The 18,647-nt window shown below is 45.3% G+C and overlaps 1 protein-coding gene across 3 annotated transcripts; it reads right to left on the minus strand.

Moving 5' to 3' along the window:
• Positions 1 to 1,376: 1,376 nt before the first annotated feature.
• On the minus strand, positions 1,377 to 18,374 carry LOC118081208 (uncharacterized). 3 transcript variants are annotated; one of them, XM_035107527.3, is made up of 6 exons: positions 18,129 to 18,374; positions 13,361 to 13,937; positions 9,658 to 9,784; positions 7,851 to 7,936; positions 6,344 to 6,470; positions 1,377 to 5,311 (listed from the first exon to the last, which is right to left on the minus strand). In XM_035107527.3, the coding sequence occupies exons 2-6, from the start codon at positions 13,757 to 13,759 to the stop codon at positions 4,128 to 4,130; spliced, it is 1,923 nt and encodes a 640-aa protein (XP_034963418.3). In that variant the 5' UTR covers positions 13,760 to 13,937; positions 18,129 to 18,374; the 3' UTR covers positions 1,377 to 4,127. The 3 variants fall into 3 exon arrangements, with proteins under 3 accessions (XP_034963418.3, XP_088520013.1, XP_034963417.3); XM_088663887.1 differs by lacking the exon at positions 18,129 to 18,374 and adding an exon at positions 16,968 to 17,082 and having other exon boundaries at positions 9,670 to 9,784; XM_035107526.3 differs by lacking the exon at positions 18,129 to 18,374 and adding an exon at positions 16,968 to 17,082.
• Positions 18,375 to 18,647: the final 273 nt, after the last annotated feature.

Here is an 18,647-nt window from a genome sequence, read left to right on the forward strand (position 1 = left end):
TACAGCGTCTTCAGGCTGGCAGAGTCCGTGCCTGCCTCAAAGCGTTCGGTTTCACAGGAGGTATTTAAGCAGGCATTTCTTGTTGAATTAAGCTGCCTCACACATCTCTCCATTCTGAGATTTGTGTTATTTGCAGAATAACAAAAATAAGGTGATGCTTGGGGGGGTCAAGTCCCTTGAGTTTTGGGGCGAGAAAAAAGAGAGAACTAAATCACTATGATTCCCATAATTAGGAGGTGAAGCATCACCTCCACCCTGTCAGGAACTCTGTGTGTGGCTTGAGGAGCAGGTGCAGAGCTGGAGGAAAACAGGTTTGCAAGAGGAAAGGCCATAGCTCAGGGGTAGAGCGTTTGTGAGGGGACATCAGCAGGGGGAACTGCTGGTCATGTTCTTTCCAGTGCAGTGCAATAGCTTCTTTATCATGTTGTTCAAAGCCTAATTATTGTCTTCTAAAGCAACTACAGTGGTACCTCGACTTACGAATTTAATGCGTTCCGAACGCACATTCGGAAGTCAAAAAAAAATTGCAAGTCGAATCCCATAGGAATGCATTGGGAGAAAAAATTCGTAAGTCGAAGCAACCCTATCTAAAAATTTGTAAGTCGAAAAAATCCTATCTAAACCGCTTCCAAGATGGCGGACGGAGCTCCGTTCGTAAGTAGTTATTCGTATGTCGAGGTACCACTGTACTCTATTCCGAACTTAAAAATGGAAAGCATAATGCTGAGAGGTTTAAAGACTCTCTCAAGGCAAATCTTTTAAAAAATGTAGTATAAACACCAACAATTGGGAAACACTGGCCTGCGAGCGCTCCAGTTGGAGAAGAATCTTTACCAAAGGTGTCATGGGCTTTGAAGACGCTCGAACTCAGGACACAAGGGAGAAATGTGGTAAGAGGAAGGCATGCTTGGCAAACCTTCACTGTGATCAACTCCCGCCCGGAAACCTATGTCCCCACTGTAGAAGGATGTGTGGATCCAGAGTTGGCCTCCAGTCATGGACTCACTGTTAAAACTGTGTTTATGGAAGACAATCTTACTCGCTACGAGTGATTGCCAAAGAGAGAGAGAGATTTGCCTTGCAAGCAGATCTCAGGTTTGATCCCTGGCATCTCCAGGAAGAGCTGGGAGAGACTTCTGCCTGAATCCCTGCGTTAGATGTGATCATACTAGACCACCTATAGCCATTTGGTGATGAATGCATTTCGACAGAGCAGCTGTACACCAGCAGCCAATAGGAGTTGCAGAGTCCTTACCTTGCAGAGCCTACATCTCTCAGGAGCGAGCCATCCTCTGAACCACTCCAGGTGTCCCAAGAAAGCCCAAAGAGCCATAAGGGCATCAGATAATCCCTTCTCACACAGTAAAGAACTCGTGTGCCCATAAGTTATCCTTTATTCATTTGCTTTCAATGCTTATGCCTTTCCTTTCCATATATAGTTCAATGCTGCTAAGGAAAATGATGACAACGATGATGATAATAATATGCAATTAAAAGCAACAACATATGCAAGCACAAACGAGAAGTATTTCAAAAGGGAGAGAACAAAATCTACAAGCCAGAAATAGAGCGATTTGGGAGTGGGGGGTGGAAGCAACAGTGAAAATATCCCACAAAGATTACATATCAATTATAGAGGAAGCCTGGATAGCTCAGTTGGTTATAGCATGATGCTGATAATACCAAGGTTGCAGGTTTGATCCCCGTTCGGGACAGCTGCGTATTGCTGCATAGCAGGAGGTTGGACTAGATGATCCTCAGGGTCCCTTCCAACTCTATGATTCTATGTGAGAGCTGGGAGGATTCAGAACTCTTTTTTGTGTGGAATAAGGATGAAGAAATCATTTTAATAGCAGTCTTTATACGTATTCCCTTTTTCTTCTTTTCCATCTTTATTGTCTTGCTTCTGTTATTCAATCTTGCTCTTTTCTCTTTTTTATATTAGTTTCAGCCCGGACACTGAGGTCCATCTCCGAGGGCCTTCTTGCGGTTTCCTCACTGAGAGAAGTGAGGTTACAGGGAACCAGGCAGAGGGCCTTCTTGGTAGTGGCGCCCGCCCTGTGGAACACCCTCCCATCAGATATCAAGAAAATAAACAACTACAGTGGAACCTCGGTTTTCGAACTTAATCTATTCCGGAAGATCGTTCAACTTCTGAAAAGTTTGAAAACTGAGGATCAATGGGCTGGCTGCAAAGTCAATGGGGGGGAAATGAAAAACGCGGCTCAGAAGCCATTCGGCTTCCGAAAATTGATCAAAAACGGAAGCATTCACTTCCAGATTGTCGGCGTTCAGGTTCCAAATTGTTCAGCTTCAAAGCGTTCAACAACCAAGGTTCCACTGTATCTGACTTTTAGAAGACACCTGAAGGCAGCCCCATTTAGGATGCTTTTACTGATGTTTAATCATGTTTTTAAGATTCTGTTGGGAGCCGCCCAGAGTGGCTGGGGAAACCCAGCCAGATGGGCGGAGTATAAATAAATTATTATTATTATTAGGCTTTTATTTCATTTGATGTTGAAAACTTTCAATAAAAAGGAGAGAGACAGCACCAAACAGAAAGCAGAAAAGTATAAAAACAAACTTCACAGACAAACAGCTTTCCATTTTGCCTCCTCTCCCACCCCATCCTAATCAGAGAGATTAAAAAATGCCGCAGTGAAGATGCTTTGTGAAAATACAAGGCGCGTAAACCAAATATGAATGTTACTTATGCAATCATGGCCATGCAATATCTAAAAGAAGAAGGAAGTAACACTGAAAATATCCCACAAAGATTATATATAAATTATGGCAAATCCATCAATCAAATCCAACCTCCAAATGCCGAAGACCTCCCTAAAATAAACCGGCCTTATAAAGAAGTTCACAAAAATTACTGACTTGCCATTATATTATTTTCTTACCATAATGCTGGGCTGGAAATAGTGCCAGAAAATTCCATCCCTCCCATAGCTGCCAAGTCTCCCTTATTCCCCAGGAAACCCCCGTTTTTCCAGCCATTTCCCGCCGGCAGCCCAGATTTTTTAAAAAACCGTAAATCCCCCGGATTCTTACCGGCCTGGGGACGCTCCTTCTGCACATGTCTGGAGTCTCTGGACATGCGCAGAAGCGATTTCTGGCGCTGCGGCCATTTTGGAAATGGGCAGAGCATGCGTGGAAGCGACTTCCGGTGCTGCTCTGCCAAGTTCCAAAATGGCCACAGTGCGACTTCCGGTGCTGCGGCCATTTTGGAAATGGGCAGAGCATGCGTAGAAGCAACTTCCGGTGCTGCTCTGCCCAGTTCCAAAATGGCCGCAGCGCGACTTCTGCTGCCGCGCCGCAGCCGATCCCGGATTTTTCAATCTGGGAGTTGGCACCTATGCCCTCCTCTGACAACCCATTTGCATTTTGTGAACTCAGAGAGGATACAGAATACTGCCCCCCCCCCCCCACTTCCCTGCCTACAATTCCTTGTCTCCTAAGGCTATTAGGCTAGTGCTTAAACATAAGGCTGGTCTTAACACTGCAATCAAAGGCCATGAATCGGGGGATGGAGAGAAATCACCTCGGATAGCTCAGTTGGTACAGCATGAGACCCTTAATCTCGGGGTCATGGGTTGAGGTCCCACGTTGGGCAAAAACATTCCTGCATTGCAGGGGGTTGGACTAGGTGGCCCCTGCGGTCCCTTCCAACTCTACGATTCTGTGAAATCGCCACGGGTAGGGTGTGGCGACAGAGGAAGGCCCCTTCCCATGCGTAGGTTTGGAATTGACAAGAGGGCCTATGTAGATGACCTTGATATCCAAGCATGCTCATATGAGAAGGTGGTCCGACAGAAACCATGGTCCAAAACCAGTTTCTCTTGCATATGCAAGACTTGAAGCTTTCATTCGTTTGTTCAGAATAGTATGAAAAACCTTTTAAAAAAAAAACAGAAATCTTAAGTGCAAAAATAAGAGTACAAAATAAGAAGTCCACAGTAAGGCAAAGCCTTTCTTTGGGCCAACTGAAATGTCACAAAATAGTTGGCAAGCTTTTCAATTCTACAAAAGCTTCTCTTACACTCCCCACACTCCAAGTATTCATTTGGGGCAGAGGAGTTGAATTTCCTGTGTGGGTTCTCTGATGGCTAATAAGGGCTGTGCTAGCAACAGGGTTCTTGCTTAATCTCAGAAGCCATACACTGGCTTTCCTCTGTAAATTCCCCTAGAGGGCATAAGATGGATACGCCATCTGAAGCCATTTCAACGCTCCAGGCAATAATGGGTCTCCCAACCCCAGAGTGAACTTTTTGGTGTCTGTTTAGATCTGCTTTTCTGTAAAACCTCTTCCCACATTCCAGGCATTGGAAAGGTCTCACCCCAGTGTGAATTCTCTGGTGTGAAGTAAGGTCCGTTTGCTGCCTGAAATACTTCCCACACTCCGGGCACTGATACGGTTTCTCTCCTGTGTGTATGCTTTGGTGGGAGGTGAGGCTCTTTTTCTGGCTGAAGGTCTTCCCGCACTCCTGACACTCGTACCGTCTCTCTCCGGTGTGGATTCTTTGGTGTGTGAGAAGGTTGGACTTGTCGTAAAAGCTCTTTCCACAGTGTGAGCACATGAAGGGTCTCTCCCCGGTGTGGATTCTCTGGTGGGAAGTGAAGCTTGTGATTTGGCTGAAGCTCTTTCCACATTCCATGCAAGTATATGGTTTCTCCCCCGTGTGGATTCTTTGGTGTCTAGTAAGGTGTGGCTTATCGTAGAAGCTCTTCCCACATTCTGAGCAAACGTATGGTTTCTCCCCGGTGTGGATTCTTTGGTGGGAAGTCAGGCCGAAGCTTTGATGAAAGCCTTTCCCACATACCAAGCACTGGTATGGTTTCTCCCCTGTGTGGATTCTTTGGTGGATGACCAGGCTCGATTTGTCATAAAAGCCCTTTCCACACTCAGAACACTTATATGGTCTTTCTCCTGTATGAATTCTTTGATGTGATGAGAAGCTTGCTAGTTGCCGGAAACTCTTTCCACACTCCAGGCATTTGTATGGCTTCTCTCCTGTGTGGATTCTCCAATGAACGTTAAGGTCTGACTTGCGATTGAAACTTTTCCCACATACTGGGCAGACATTTTTTCTTTGCCCTTTCTGTTTTCCCTGCAGAACTGAGATTTCGGGGAAATTGTCACCCTGCCAAGTAACAGATTCGTTCATCCACTTCTCTATTTGAATTCCTTCCTGCTTCTCTGGCTCAACTTGATCTCCAATCTCCTCTTCCATTTCTAGATTCTTGTTCCTTTCCGAAGACTCTCCAGATGTCCCTTCATCAGTCTTATGCTCCCACTCATCACCAGCTGGAATACAAGAGAGAGAAACTTGGTTAGAGGACAAAGCAGCAGGGGAACAAGGAGGAAGTGTTTTTTTAAAATCACCCATCATGCCAAATTTACTGCTGCAGAGAAGACGTTGTACAGGCGTGGTTCTGCTTCCACATTCCTTCCAAAGACTTAGGAAGGAATGTGGAAGCTGCATTTCTTTATCCCATCTCAGCTGCATGTAAGTTGACCTACCCCAGGCATGTCAAACATGCGACCCTCCAGATGTTTTGGCCTACAACTCCCATGATCCCTAGCTAGCAGGACCAGTGGTTGGGGAAGATGGGAATTGTAGTCCAAAACATCTGGAGGGCCGCATGTTTGACATGCCTGACCTACCCCTTTTGCAATGAACAGACCACACACTGCTAAGTAAGTTTAAAATGCTTTACTTACAGTTCCAAGCTGCATTGGGTACCATGCAATGGGTTAATTCCCAGGCCCAATTCAAGGTACTTGTGCTTGTGTTTAAAGCCATAAATCATTCAGGCCCCAAATATATGAAAAACTGCCTCCTTTCCTACAGACCTCCAAGAACACCCCCCCCTCGGAAGCTCAGGATAGTGATGGTGGCTGTAGAACTCCCTCCCCACAGAAGTGTGTCTGGCAACTTCATTACAGTGGTACCTTGGTACTCGAATGGCTTGGCTCCCGAACAAATTGGCTCCCAAACTCCACAAACCCAGAAGTAAGTGTTCTGGTTTGAGAACATTTTTCAGAAGTCGAACGTCCGGCGCGGCTTCCGCTTGAGTGCAGGAAGCTCCTGCAGCCAATCAGAAGCCGCATCTTGGTTTTCGAAAGGTTTCAGGGTTGAACAAACTCCTGGAACTGATTAAGTTCGAGAACCAAGTTACCACTGTAGATGGTTTTCATCATATGCTGAAGATGAAGCTCTTTAACCTGCCCTTGGACACCTATTTTCAAGATCCACTCTATATTTTATGACTGCATTTTTAAAAGCTGTATTGTATTATAACAAAATTTTGGGACTTAACAAAGTACGACCCTTACCCAAAGAGGCCACGTTCCAATAATTCTCCATTTGTACTTCCCCGTGCAAAGCCCTTTGGCCTGGATCCAGCAGAGCCCACTCCTCCTCGGTGAAACACACAGCCACTTCCTCAAAGGCCATGGGACCCTGAATGAGGAAGAAAACGCCATGTCCTTCAAGTTATATGTATCTTACATTTATACATATATATCTTGGGCTAGGGTATTTTTAGTGGAGGGCAGTTGTTGTGGGAATGGTTGTTGATGTTGTTGATGTTACTTTCTTGTATCCTTATTTTGGATATTATTAATTATGTGGAAATTGTTCAATTCGGTTGTGCGCTTTTTGACGCTTCGCTAATTGTTTATGACTACTTTTGCTGTGCTTGTAGTTATCTAATTTTTTTTATATGCTGTAAGCCGCCTTGAGCACTGTTTTAACTTTGGAAAGGCAGCATACAAATAAAAAATTCTGAAAGATTTCTGATTTGCAAGAAATGAGTGTCCCCTTCCAAACCACCTCCACCACCCCTTTGGAGTCAAACTTTTGCCTAAGCAAAATAAGCAGAGCTCGCAGCCTCTCTATCAAAATATGACAGGCACCCAATATACAGACATACCTTGGAAGTAGAACAGAATCTGTTCCAGGAGTCCGTTCGACTTCCAAAACATTCTGAAACCAAAGCACGGCTTCTGATTGGCTGCAGGAAGCTCCTGCAGCCAATCGGAAGCAGCGGAAGCCCAATAATAATAATAATTTATTATTTATACCCCGCCCATCCGGCTGAGTTTCCCCAGCAACCCTGGGCAGCTTCCAACAGAAAAATAAAATAAAATAATCGATTAAACATTAAACGCCTCCCTAAACAGGGCTGCCTTCAAGTGTCTTCTAAAAATCTGGTAGCTGTTTTTGACATCTGATGGGAGGGCGTTCCACAGGGCGGGCGCCACTACCGAGAAGGCCCTCTGCCTGGTTCCCTGCAACTTGGCTTCTCGCAACGAGGGAATTGCCAGAGGCCCTCTGTACTGGACATCAGTGCACGGGAAGAACGATGGGGGTGGAGACGCTCCTTCAGGTATACTGGACCGAGGCCATTTAGGGCTTTAAAGGTCAGCACCAACACTTTGAATTGTGCTCGGAAACGTACTGGGACGTTTGGCTTCCAAAAATAGTTCGCAAACAGGAACAGTCACTTCCAGGTTTGTGGCGTTTGGGGGCCAAAACTAAGCTGTTCGAAAACCAAGGTACAACTGTATGCACTTTGACTAAGCATTAGGAAGAATTTTCTGGCGGTAAGAGCTGCTCGAAAAGTGGAACAGACCCTCTCAGAAGGTGGTGGACTCTGCTTCATTGGAGGGGGTCAGGTGGCCCACCTGTCAGGGGTGCTTTAGATGTGATTCCTGCATTGCAGGGGGCTGGACTAGATAACCCTCATGGTGTTCCCTTCCATCTCTACACTTCTGTGAATCTATGGAACGAGGAGGCTCCCCGACCATCCTGTATACACATTTTTCTGACGGTCCTTACCCGAGTTGACTGTGCAGAAGATGTTGCTGTTGCTCTTTCACAAACGAGGGATGATTCGGAGAGGGTCAGGGACAACACCCCGTCGCCTGGAGCAGAAGATGGCAAAAACAGGTGTTGTTTTGGCTTTTAGAAAAGGAGTGTTGCTGCTGTTATGCCCATGAGCTGCCAACTTTTTTTATTGCTTGGTTAATTTGAAGGGGCAACCGCGCACTAAAAGGTATCAGCACACAGTATTTCTCTAAAATGCTTGCAAGTATAATGCAATGATTTCATAACAGCAATGCCAACCTGCGCTCCTTTGGGAGGGAATGGCGGGATATAAATCAGGTAACAAACAAAAGGAATAGTACTTCTAAATATAAGAGGAAACAACATCCACAAAAGATGAATGGGTTAATAAAATTAATGGACTGTGTTGAAATGGCAAAGCCTAACTGCCAGACTAGGAGAGTGGAATTTCTTCTTGTTAGGTTTATATTGAATGTATTGTTAATGAACAAGAAGGCAGTAAAGCCTTCTTTTATAAGGTCTTTATCAAACAATATGGGAAGTTAAAGAAAAAACAAAAATGGATATTTGTGATGTACCTAAGATGGATTATGTGAAAATTTAATAAAATATAAATATTTCAAAAATACTTCTAAATATATATACCACCTTATAATATAATGTAGTTCTACATATGAAGGCATTTAAAAGCCTTTCTCTTTACCCAGGCATTTGGTGGCTGAAATCCTGAGAACCCTGAGGATAATTGTGACTGCTTTAAACTGTTTTTAGGATATTTTAAATTATACTTTTTACTAGTATGCTGTGATTCTGGGATATAAATTGAGACAACTACAACAAAACAGTACTTGGTAACAAGATAATATAAAGGTAAAGGTACCCCTGACTGTAAGGTCCAGTCACGGACAACTCTGGGGTTGCGGCGCTCATTTGGTACACTTTGACCTGTGAATCTTTGCTGACGAAGAATAGTCGAAACAGGGCCTTGTCCTGATTTTTACTGGAATGTACCTTTATTTGCCTTCAACATTGGGATTGATTCCCATTTAAACTCCGCATCACATCAATAAAACCTTGTGAATATTTATTTGAAATCCATCTTCTTTTGGCCTGAGTTCTTGCAATCTATCGTTTATTTCTGGACTTTCCCAAGAACTCCAATTTTTACGGCGTTTATAGAGGGACATAAATAATCATCAACAATAAAACATTATGATCACCAAGTCATTTAATTTGCCACTTTCAGATTCCCCATAGATCAGTTTTAAAATTAGAGAGGAGGAAGATAAACATACTGTAACTGAAATGCATGGTAAAACAATTACACTGAATCAATACATTAATTAAAACAGGAGACAAGATGGGACTCGACTCAATTGTGTGTATGGAACAAGATTGACTATTGCAGTGGGATTTTTCCCTCTCCCCAAAGCCTGCTAAATCTTTTCTGGAGAGTTAAGAGAAAACTCCAAAGAGATTTAAGAGATGCACAGGCATCACAATGGGGGAGGGAATTGGGGGGGGGGGAATCTTATGGTGCAAACAGGAACTTGCTCCATGCAGTCATACCCAGCTTAGAGTTATGCTGAATTCAACTCTCAGGCTGAGAGAGGAATAAGCTCTGGGAGTCGTGGTGGGGAGGACCCTCACCCGGAGATGGACAGGCACCCCCCCACAGGCAAGATCAGCGGCTCATTAATTACAGGCATCCACAAAAAGGAAGAGGGAGATCTAGACATTTTTCCTAGAGAACGGTCATAGCACCTAGGAACTCAAGGAACAGGAAATCCTCCCTTACCCAGCGCCACACCTTGAGTCCGAATCTCTGGCACGATTCCCACGCAGAGTGACTTCTTGCAGGCATTGGGAACGTCCTTTTCTGGCTCGAGGGAATCGGCGACCGCTTGCAGGAGGGACCGCGGCACCTGAAACAGCAACCAAGATTTGATTCAGGGAGCAGGGAGGAGAACTAGGGGGGTGGGATGGATTTTCACCATCTTCTTCTTCCATCTCTGCAAAACCCTGCAGCACTCAGTGGGGCTGGAATAGGAACACAGGAAGCAGAGACTGGCCTGCCTGCCATCAGGGTGGATTTGATTTAAATCAAACATTTAAATCACGATTTAAATCACTAGTCATTAAGACTTGATTCAAATCAATATTTTTACAGAACGACTCGTTCTTGCTGGTATCATCTTAATACAGTGGTACCTCGGGTTAAGTGGGACCCAGGTGACGCTGTGGGCTAAACCACTGAGCCTAGGGCTTGCTGATCAGAAGGTTGGTGGTTCGAATCCCTGTGACGGGATGAGCTCCCATTGCTTGGTCCCAGCTCCTGCCAACCTAGCAGTTCGAAAGCACGTCAAACTGCAAGTAGATAAATAGGAACCGCTACAGCGGGAAGGTAAACGGCGTTTCCATGTGCTGCTCTGGTTTGCCAGAAGCAGCTTTGTCATGCTGGCCGCATGACCTGGAACCTATACGCCGGCTCCCTCGGCCAATAATGCAAGATGAGCGCGCAACCCCAAGGTCGGTCACGACTGGACCTAATGGTCAGGGGTCCCTTTACCTTTACCTTTAACCTCGCGTTAAGAACTTAATTCGTTCTGGAGGTCCGTTCTTAACCTGAAACCGTTCTTAACCTAAGGTACCACAACTAATGGGGCCTCCCGCTGCTGCTGCACGATTTCTGTTCTCATCCTGAAGCAAAGTTCTTAACCCGAGGTACTATTCCTGGGTTAGCGGAGTCTGTAACCTGAAGCGTCTTTAACCTGAGATACCACTGTATTTACAACCAGATGAAGGTTTCATTTTTGGAATAATAAATTTTCAGAGTAGCTTTTACAGCTATATCAAAAATTACTGATTTGGTTATATTATTAGAAATGCATAGGCACATAATTATGAAATTATTTAATAACTCTTTATATTTGGACAACTTTCCTGCTGTACTTTATCGGAAGGAGAATCATTTCCTTAATAACAATTTGAACAATTTATTTAGCTAAAACAATAACGCTACAGCGTATGGATCCATGTTTGTTAACTGATGTGGTTAAACTATTTTTTTAAAAAACTGAGTTTTAGCACACATGAAAAACTTAAAGCAAATCCTTATTTCCTGATGAATAGCCTTTGGACTATAATGTCACTTAAATAGAAAACTATCTTTAGAAAGATTTTTCCTCCAAAAGCAGTTTATTTTAAAAATCCAATTTAAAAAAAAATCCAATTTAAATCAAACAAATCTGATTTTTTAAAATAAAAAATTATTGATTTTTAAAAATTAAAAAAAAATACTGGTATTGATTTTTTAAAATTAAAAATTATTGATTTTTTTCCCACCCTGCCTGCCACTTATCTGGAAGCAGCTGTCCAGGGTTTCCTGCAGGAAGTCTTCTCCAGCCCTTTCTGGAGATGCCAGGGATTGAGGCTGGGACCTTCTGCATCAAAGAAATATCTCTGCCCCTGAGCTACAGCCCTTTCCCTAAAATTAAAGCAAGATCCCAGTCCTCCTCGGTTTTAGATGAAGGGCCCATTTAGTAAGAAACACAGAAACCTGCCTTTAGCTGAGTCAGACCTGATCTAGCTCAGGAAAGGCCACTGGCCGCGGCTCTCTAGGTTTGGAGAAGGTACCGTACCTGCCTTTCAACCTCGTAAGGACCACAGCTCAGTGGGAGAGCATCTGCCTTGCAAGCTAAAGGCCACAGGTTCGATCCCTGGCTTCTACAGGTAGGGTTGGGAGAAGCTCCTACCTGAAATCCTGTTGTGCTGCTGCCAGTTGAGCATGGACAATTCTGAAGCTAGACAGACCAATGGTCTGGCTCAGTGCAAGGCCACAGGAGGAAGTATGCGACCTTCTGCACAGATAGAAAGTCCCTAGCAGAGAAGAATGGCAGATGAAGTCGATGGACTATGCTGGAATGGCTAGCATGACCGGAAGAATCAGAAATCAGGAAGACCAAAGTTTTAATAAGGAACAGGGAAAAGTTGTAACTTACCTTAAAGACCCTTGTAAACTGTTAAAACCTTTAGTAGGATCGGAATATCACTTTAGTTTAAGGGTGAATTCTGGACACAACAGAGAAGTAAAAGATTTGGATCATCAGAAAAAGATGCGGGAGGAAATGATTAAATTAGGACCCACGAAAGGGAGGATGGGAGTCGAGGAGATTCCTTGGTTTATTATTTATGTTTGATATATATCTGTAAAATTTCAATTTGAAAGACCAAATAAATAAATTTATTTCTAAAAAGAGAGTATCTCTACCACTAACAAGATCTCAGTCCTCATCGGTTCTGAATTAAGAGGTGTTTCAATTAGAAAGTAATGTATTTAGCATTGACTCTGGAAGTGTGCAATTGATTCTAACCCAACTAAGTCTCCTGGAGCAAAATATACATCAGGACGCTGAGTTTGGTCAGAATCGAGTACACTTTTCCAAAGTTAACACTAAATACATTACTGTACTTTTGGTCAATGAGCCACCGTAGCCGCTGGAGGGCTGTGAAAATTTGTGTCCTGGGTTTTTTAGACTCGTCTACCCATGTACTGAGCGGGACGCGGGTGGCGCTGTGGTCTAAACCACAGAGCCTAGCGCCTTCTGGCGGTTCCCTCATTGCGAGAAGTGAGGTTACAGGGAACCAGACAGAGGGCCTTCTCGGTAATGGCATCCGCCCTGTGGAACGCCCTCCCAGCAGATGTCAAGGCAACAAACAACTATTTTGCTTTTAGAAGACAACTGAAGGCGGCCCTGTTTAGGGAAGTTTTTAATGTTTGATGCTGTACTGTTTTTAATATTCGGTTGGAAGCCGCCCAGAGTGGCTGGGGAAACCCAGCCAGATAGGCAGGGTATAAATAATATATTATATTATTATTATTATTATTATTATTATTATTATTATTATTATTATTATTACGAGGACTTGCCGATCAGAAGTTCGGCGGTTCAAATCCGCACGATGGGGTGAGCTCCCGTTGTACGGTCCCAGCTCCTGCCCACCTAGCAGTTTGAAAGCACGCCAAAGTGGAAGTAGATAAGTACCGCTTCTGGCGGGAAGGTAAATGGCGTTTCCGTGCGCTGTTCTGGTTCGCCAGAAGCAGCTTAGTCATGCTGGCCACATGACCCGGAAGCTGTCTGTGGACAAACGCCGGCTCCCTTGGCTTATAGAGCGAGATGAGCGCCGCAACCCCAGAGTCGTCTGCGACTGGACCAAATGGTCAGGGGTACCTTTACCTTTACCCATGTACAATCTGAAACCAAAGAGGCACATTGGTTACTAGATGTGAACTTGTTCTCACACCGACCAACTAGATGCCTGTGGGAAACCCTTAAGCAGGACCCGAGCACGTGAGAACTCTCGCCTCCTGAGTCTTCCAGCAAGGGGGTGTATTCAGAAGCATGACTGGCTCCCACTGCAGAGGCAAAGAACCACCATGGCTGGTAGCCATTGATAGCTTTCTCCTCCTTGGAACCATCAAGATGAAAATATTCTCTCACCTGCTTCTCCTCTTCCTGCTTCTTCCCCTCCACCTGGCTCAGGAGGAAGCCTTCTGCCAGGGCCACCGCCTGGGAGCTGGTCTCCGCTCCGCACTCCCTGACCCAGCTCTCCATCTCCGGGGGGAGGACAGCCAGGAACTGCTCCAGGATCACCAAGTCCAGCATCTGAGCCTTGGTGAGCCTTTCCGGCTTCAGCCACTGACGGCAGAGACTGTGGAGTCGGCTGCAAACCTCTCGGGGGCCCTCCGCCTCCTGGTAGAGTAAGCCTCTGAAACGCTGGCGTTGGTCATCAGAGCTGGCATCGTCCACCCCCGGAATCTCTGGGACAAACTTTCCCCTGTATGTCCCATGGCTCCCAATCTCAACAGCGTCAGGGCCAGCTGCGGTTCGCTCCTTCATCTTCACCCTGTACTCCAAGGCGGCTTCCAAGATCGCCCTAAATATATTCTCCCGCCAATTTCTTTCTTGCTAAAGCCAAGAGCTGTCCGGATCGGAGGCTTGCAAAAGGGATGGAGTTCTTCTGGGTGGAGCAAAGGTGTTTTCACAATTCCAGCAAGCAAGCAACCAGGACTTCTCCCTGCAGGAAAGACAGGCAGATGGTAAGGCTCAGTGAGAAACCAGAGATTGAAGAGCTGTTTGGAAATGCTTTTTAAAATGCTGTTTTTAATGCTGTAAACTGCCCTGGCACCTTAGCATGAATGGCAGGTAATAAGTAAGTAAATAAGTTATGTACCCACATGCAGTGGTTTTGCCCCTAGGTCTCATAGAATCATAGGGTTGCAAGAGACCACAAGGGCCATCCAGTCCAACCCCCTGCTGAGCAGGAAACACCATCAAAGCATTCCTGACAGATGGCTGTCAAGCCTCTGCTTAAAGACCTCCAAAGAAGGAGACTCCACCAAACTCCTTGGCAGCAAATTCCACTGTCAAACAGCTCTTACTCTACCGTCTCTACAGTGTTGGGGGCTCAAACTTGGATCACATTTCTAAAATCAGTAAGTGGGCCACCCACAAAGCAGCCCCTTCTCTTGTTTTCCCTGGCCTCAAAAACCTCCATAAATAGCTTATTAATTTCTTCTTGGTTGCAGTCAGATCAATAGCTGGAGGCTGGAAAACATCCTCTGATATTATTATTAATTATTATTGTTATTGTTATTGTTATTATCAGTGGTACCTTAGCTGTTGAACGTAATCCATTCTGGAAGACCATTCGACTTCCAAAACGTTTGACAACCGAGGCACAATGGGCGGTCGGCAAATTCCATTGAGAAAATTGAGAAATGCACCTTGGAAGCCATTTGCCTTCCAAGCTACATTTGAAAATGGAAGCATTTACTTCCAACCGAAATGGTCGGCTTCCGAAGCATTCGACAACCAAGATAACACTGTATTGCCAATTGGAATAAGTGTGTTTGGTGTCTCATCCTCACGAAAGATGGAATAGGCCCCCCTCTGCCGGGAGGAAAATCCAAAACTCGTGGCTGGCACAGAGAATGCCCTCTCCCAGGCACCCCTGAATTTCAGAGGGCGGTAAACTAACAAGAGTCCAAATGCAGAAAGTCCAAAACTCTACAGTCATACCTCGGTTTAAGTACGCCTCGGTTTGAGCACTTTCAGTTTAAGTACTCTGCGGACCTGTCTGGAACGGATCAATCCACTTTCCATTACTTTCAATGGGAAAGTTCGCTTCAGGTTAAGTACAGACTTCCAGAACCAATTGTGTACTTAAACCAAGGTACCACTGTATTTCCAAAGGCATAGACCCTACCTGCCCGCGGAGTGTCTCTCCAGACTGGTGCATGCTCAAGTTATCTCTCACTTGGACTACTGCAATGCGCTCTACGTGGGGCTACCTTTGAAGGTGACCCGGAAACTACAACTAATTCAGAATGCGGCAGCTAGACTGGTGACTGGGAGCGGCCACCGAGACCATATAACACCAGTCTTGAAAGACCTACATTGGCTCCCAGTACGTTTCCGAGCACAATTCAAAGTGTTGGTGCTGACCTTTAAAGCCGCCCGGACACTGAGGTCCAGCACCGAGGGCCTTCTGGCGGTTCCCTCGCTGTGAGAAGCAAAGCTACAGGGAACCAGGCAGAGGGCCTTCTCGGTAGTGGCACCCGTCCTGTGGAACGCCCTCCCATCAGTAGGGTTGCCAGACTCAATAGAGGACAGGACTTCTGTGCCTTTAATTGCCCTGCTCTCTTTTGAGTCTGGAAACCTTAAAGAGAAACCAGCAGACCCTTTACTTGGAAAAAATTAAACACAAAGGGTCTGCTGGTTTCTCTTTAAGGTTTCCAGACTCAAAAGAGAGCAGGGCAATTAAAGGCACAGAAGTCCTGTCCTCTATTGAGTCTGGCAACCCTACCCATCAGATGTTAAAGAAATAAACAACTACCTGACATTTAGAAAACACCTGAAGGCAGCCCTGTTTAGGGAAGTTTTTAATGTGTGACATTTTAATGTATTTTAATCTTTGTTGGAAGCAGCCCAGAGAGGCTGGGGAAACCCAGCCAGATGGGCAGGGTATAAATAACAGGGACAGGGACAGCCCCTGAACCTCATAATAAACAATACTGATGAATATTGACCAGTGGTCCTGACAGAGGCCTCATTCACACCACACATTTAAAGAACTGTAATATTCCTGCATTTCAGGGGGTTGGACTAGATGCCCCTTGGGGTCCCTTGTAACTCTACAATTTTATGATGGCATGTTAAATGTTCATGGTTCCCCCCCCCCCAAAAAAAAATACATCCTGGGAGCTGTAGTTTGTTAAAGGGGTGCTGAGAGTTGTTAAGAGACCCACCCATCGCCCTTACAATTCGCAGAGTTTCCTGGGAAGGGGGATTGATTGCTAAAATTGCAGTTCGTGCTTTGCAGGGAGAGGAGGCATGACTGTTTAAAAGTGGTGTCCAAGTGCTTTAAATGTACAGTGTGAACGTACAGGACAGCTTCCTCTTTTCCAATTTACACAGCAGGAAACTGAGGTTTACTCAATTAAAAGCAGTTTTTGCAGTTTGGTAACTGCTTTTGTGGGAGGGTGGGTTATTGGTTATGCAGGATGGACATCCCCGTGTCACGTTAGTCGATGGGGCAAGAAATGAAAACAAACGCACAACGAAGTGGGGAAATTGGTTTAAGCACCGTTGCACGCTTTCAGCAAAGCAAAGCAGGCTTGGGGCTCAACAAAGGAGGCCAAAAAGTCTGGCTTTTGTAGTGGGTTTTTGGCGAAAGTTGTGCAAACCTATAGATCCGGTATGCGCTTGAATCCCCGCCCCCCGCCCCCAAATAGTGACAGCCTGGAGGTTCCCCACCCCGTCTCCCTTTGCAGGGACTGAAAAAAGAGGGATGTAGGAGGTTGGGGGGATCCCTGCCTGCCTCCTCCTGTCTGCCATGGGCTTCTCTCCCCACGGGACCCGACCAAATCCCACTCCTCTGCAATGCAATGCAATGCAACAATGCAATTCACTGCATTGCAACAATGCAATGCAATTACAATAATGCAATGCAATTGCAACAATGCAATGCCGTCCCCTACTCCCCTTGGAGCTATTTTCCTCCCTGGGGAATCTCCCCTTCCCGGAGAGGCCCTTTTGCACTCACCAGATGCTCTTTTGCCAGTGGGATGGTAGCAGGAGGGGTGGGGGTGGTGCAGGCAGGAAGTGGGCCTTCCTCTTTCTTCTGAGGTGCCTCTCTAGGAAGGCCGACTCTCTCGCGTTAACCTTTAGATTGCTGAATTCCCCCCACCCCCGCTCTCTCTCCAGAAGCTTTGCTCGTAGAGGAGCGCGTTGCATTGAGTTGCCCGTTCTATTTTTTTTTTAAAGGCTTCCAGTTAATTTTACTTGCTCGTGTTTTATCTTGATGTTAAGTGGCTTTGAGACTTTTGTGTGTGTTTGTAAAGAAGCAGCCCGATGCAATATAATTATAAAAAATAATAAGCAGGACGTTTGAAGCACATCCCCGCCCCAAAAAGAATCCCATGAACTGTTGTTTAACCCGCACAGAACTGTAAACCCCAGCACCCTTAGAAAACTACTTTCCCCATGATTATTTCTGGCAGGGCATGTTTTAAATCGGTTTTTCTCAAACTTGGGTCTCCCCAACTGCTTTTGGACTACAATTCCCACCATCCCTGACCACTAGTCCTGCTAGCTAGGGATGATGGGAGTTGTAGTCTAAAAACTGCTGGCGACCCAAGTTTGGGGAACACTGATTTAGATGTGTCGTGTACAAGAACGAGAGAGAAAAGTCACTCAGGCAATACATTTGAGCTTTTCTAGACTTTCTAGATTTAATCTCTATCTCCTAAACTCCTCCCTGAAACTCTGGCGAGCTGCCTCATTGGCTCAGACCACATTCATACAGTACAGTACTGTACAGTACAATTAAAGTAAAATGATGCCGCTTTTACACAGTTGCGGCTTCTCCCAAAGAATTCTGGGAGCTGTAGTTTGTTAAAGGTCCCAATAGTTGTTAGGAGATCCTTCCCTCGCAGAGCTATAATTGTCAGAGTTCCCAGCCAGATGGTCGAAGTAGAAATAATAAAACAACAACAACAACTTGTTCTTTTGTTGTTAGGAATGAGATCCCAACCGTGCAAAGCAGGAAGCGATTCCCCTCCCTCCGTCGGCCTCTGAAAAAAGGAAGCGCCCCACCTCTGTCCATACAAAGTTTTTCTTCCAAGCTCCTGACACTAGACCTCGTAGGCATTCGAGGAAGCTAAAAATCGGAAGATCCCGACAGATGAAAGAAAACGTTTCTCACCGCGGTGCGATGATAATCAATGGAACTCCTTGCGACAGGAGTCAATGATGGCTTTCATGAGAGATTCCCACAAATTCATGGAGGAGGAGAGGGCTCTCTTCCTGCAATGTAGGGGGTTGGACTTTGAAATCCTGTAGTGACTTCATGCTCTTTATTGCAGCTTTAGTTACAGCAGGTAGGTAGCCGTGTTGGTCCGACGTAGTCGAAACAAACAAACAAAAAAATTCCTTCCAGCAGCACCTTAAAGACCAACTAAGTTTTTATTTTGGTATGAGCTCATACCAAAATAAAAACTTAGTTGGTCTTTAAGGTGCTGCTGGAAGGAATTTACTGCAGCTTGTAAAACAGTGAATGAAATGCCCCGCCCCCCAACCTCAGGCGTTTTATATACATTATTTATACAATGAGTCCCGTCTGATTGGCTGAGTCTGCTTCCCTCCTGGAGCCTGATTGGTCTTTTCCTGCAGTTGTTGCATTCTACGACGCTGCCAGCCTAATAGGCTGGTTAACTTCCTCCTG

This window comes from Zootoca vivipara, chromosome 2 (genome assembly GCF_965207765.1).
Source record: "Zootoca vivipara chromosome 2, rZooViv2.hap1.1, whole genome shotgun sequence".
Classification (NCBI taxonomy): domain Eukaryota; kingdom Metazoa; phylum Chordata; class Lepidosauria; order Squamata; family Lacertidae; genus Zootoca; species Zootoca vivipara.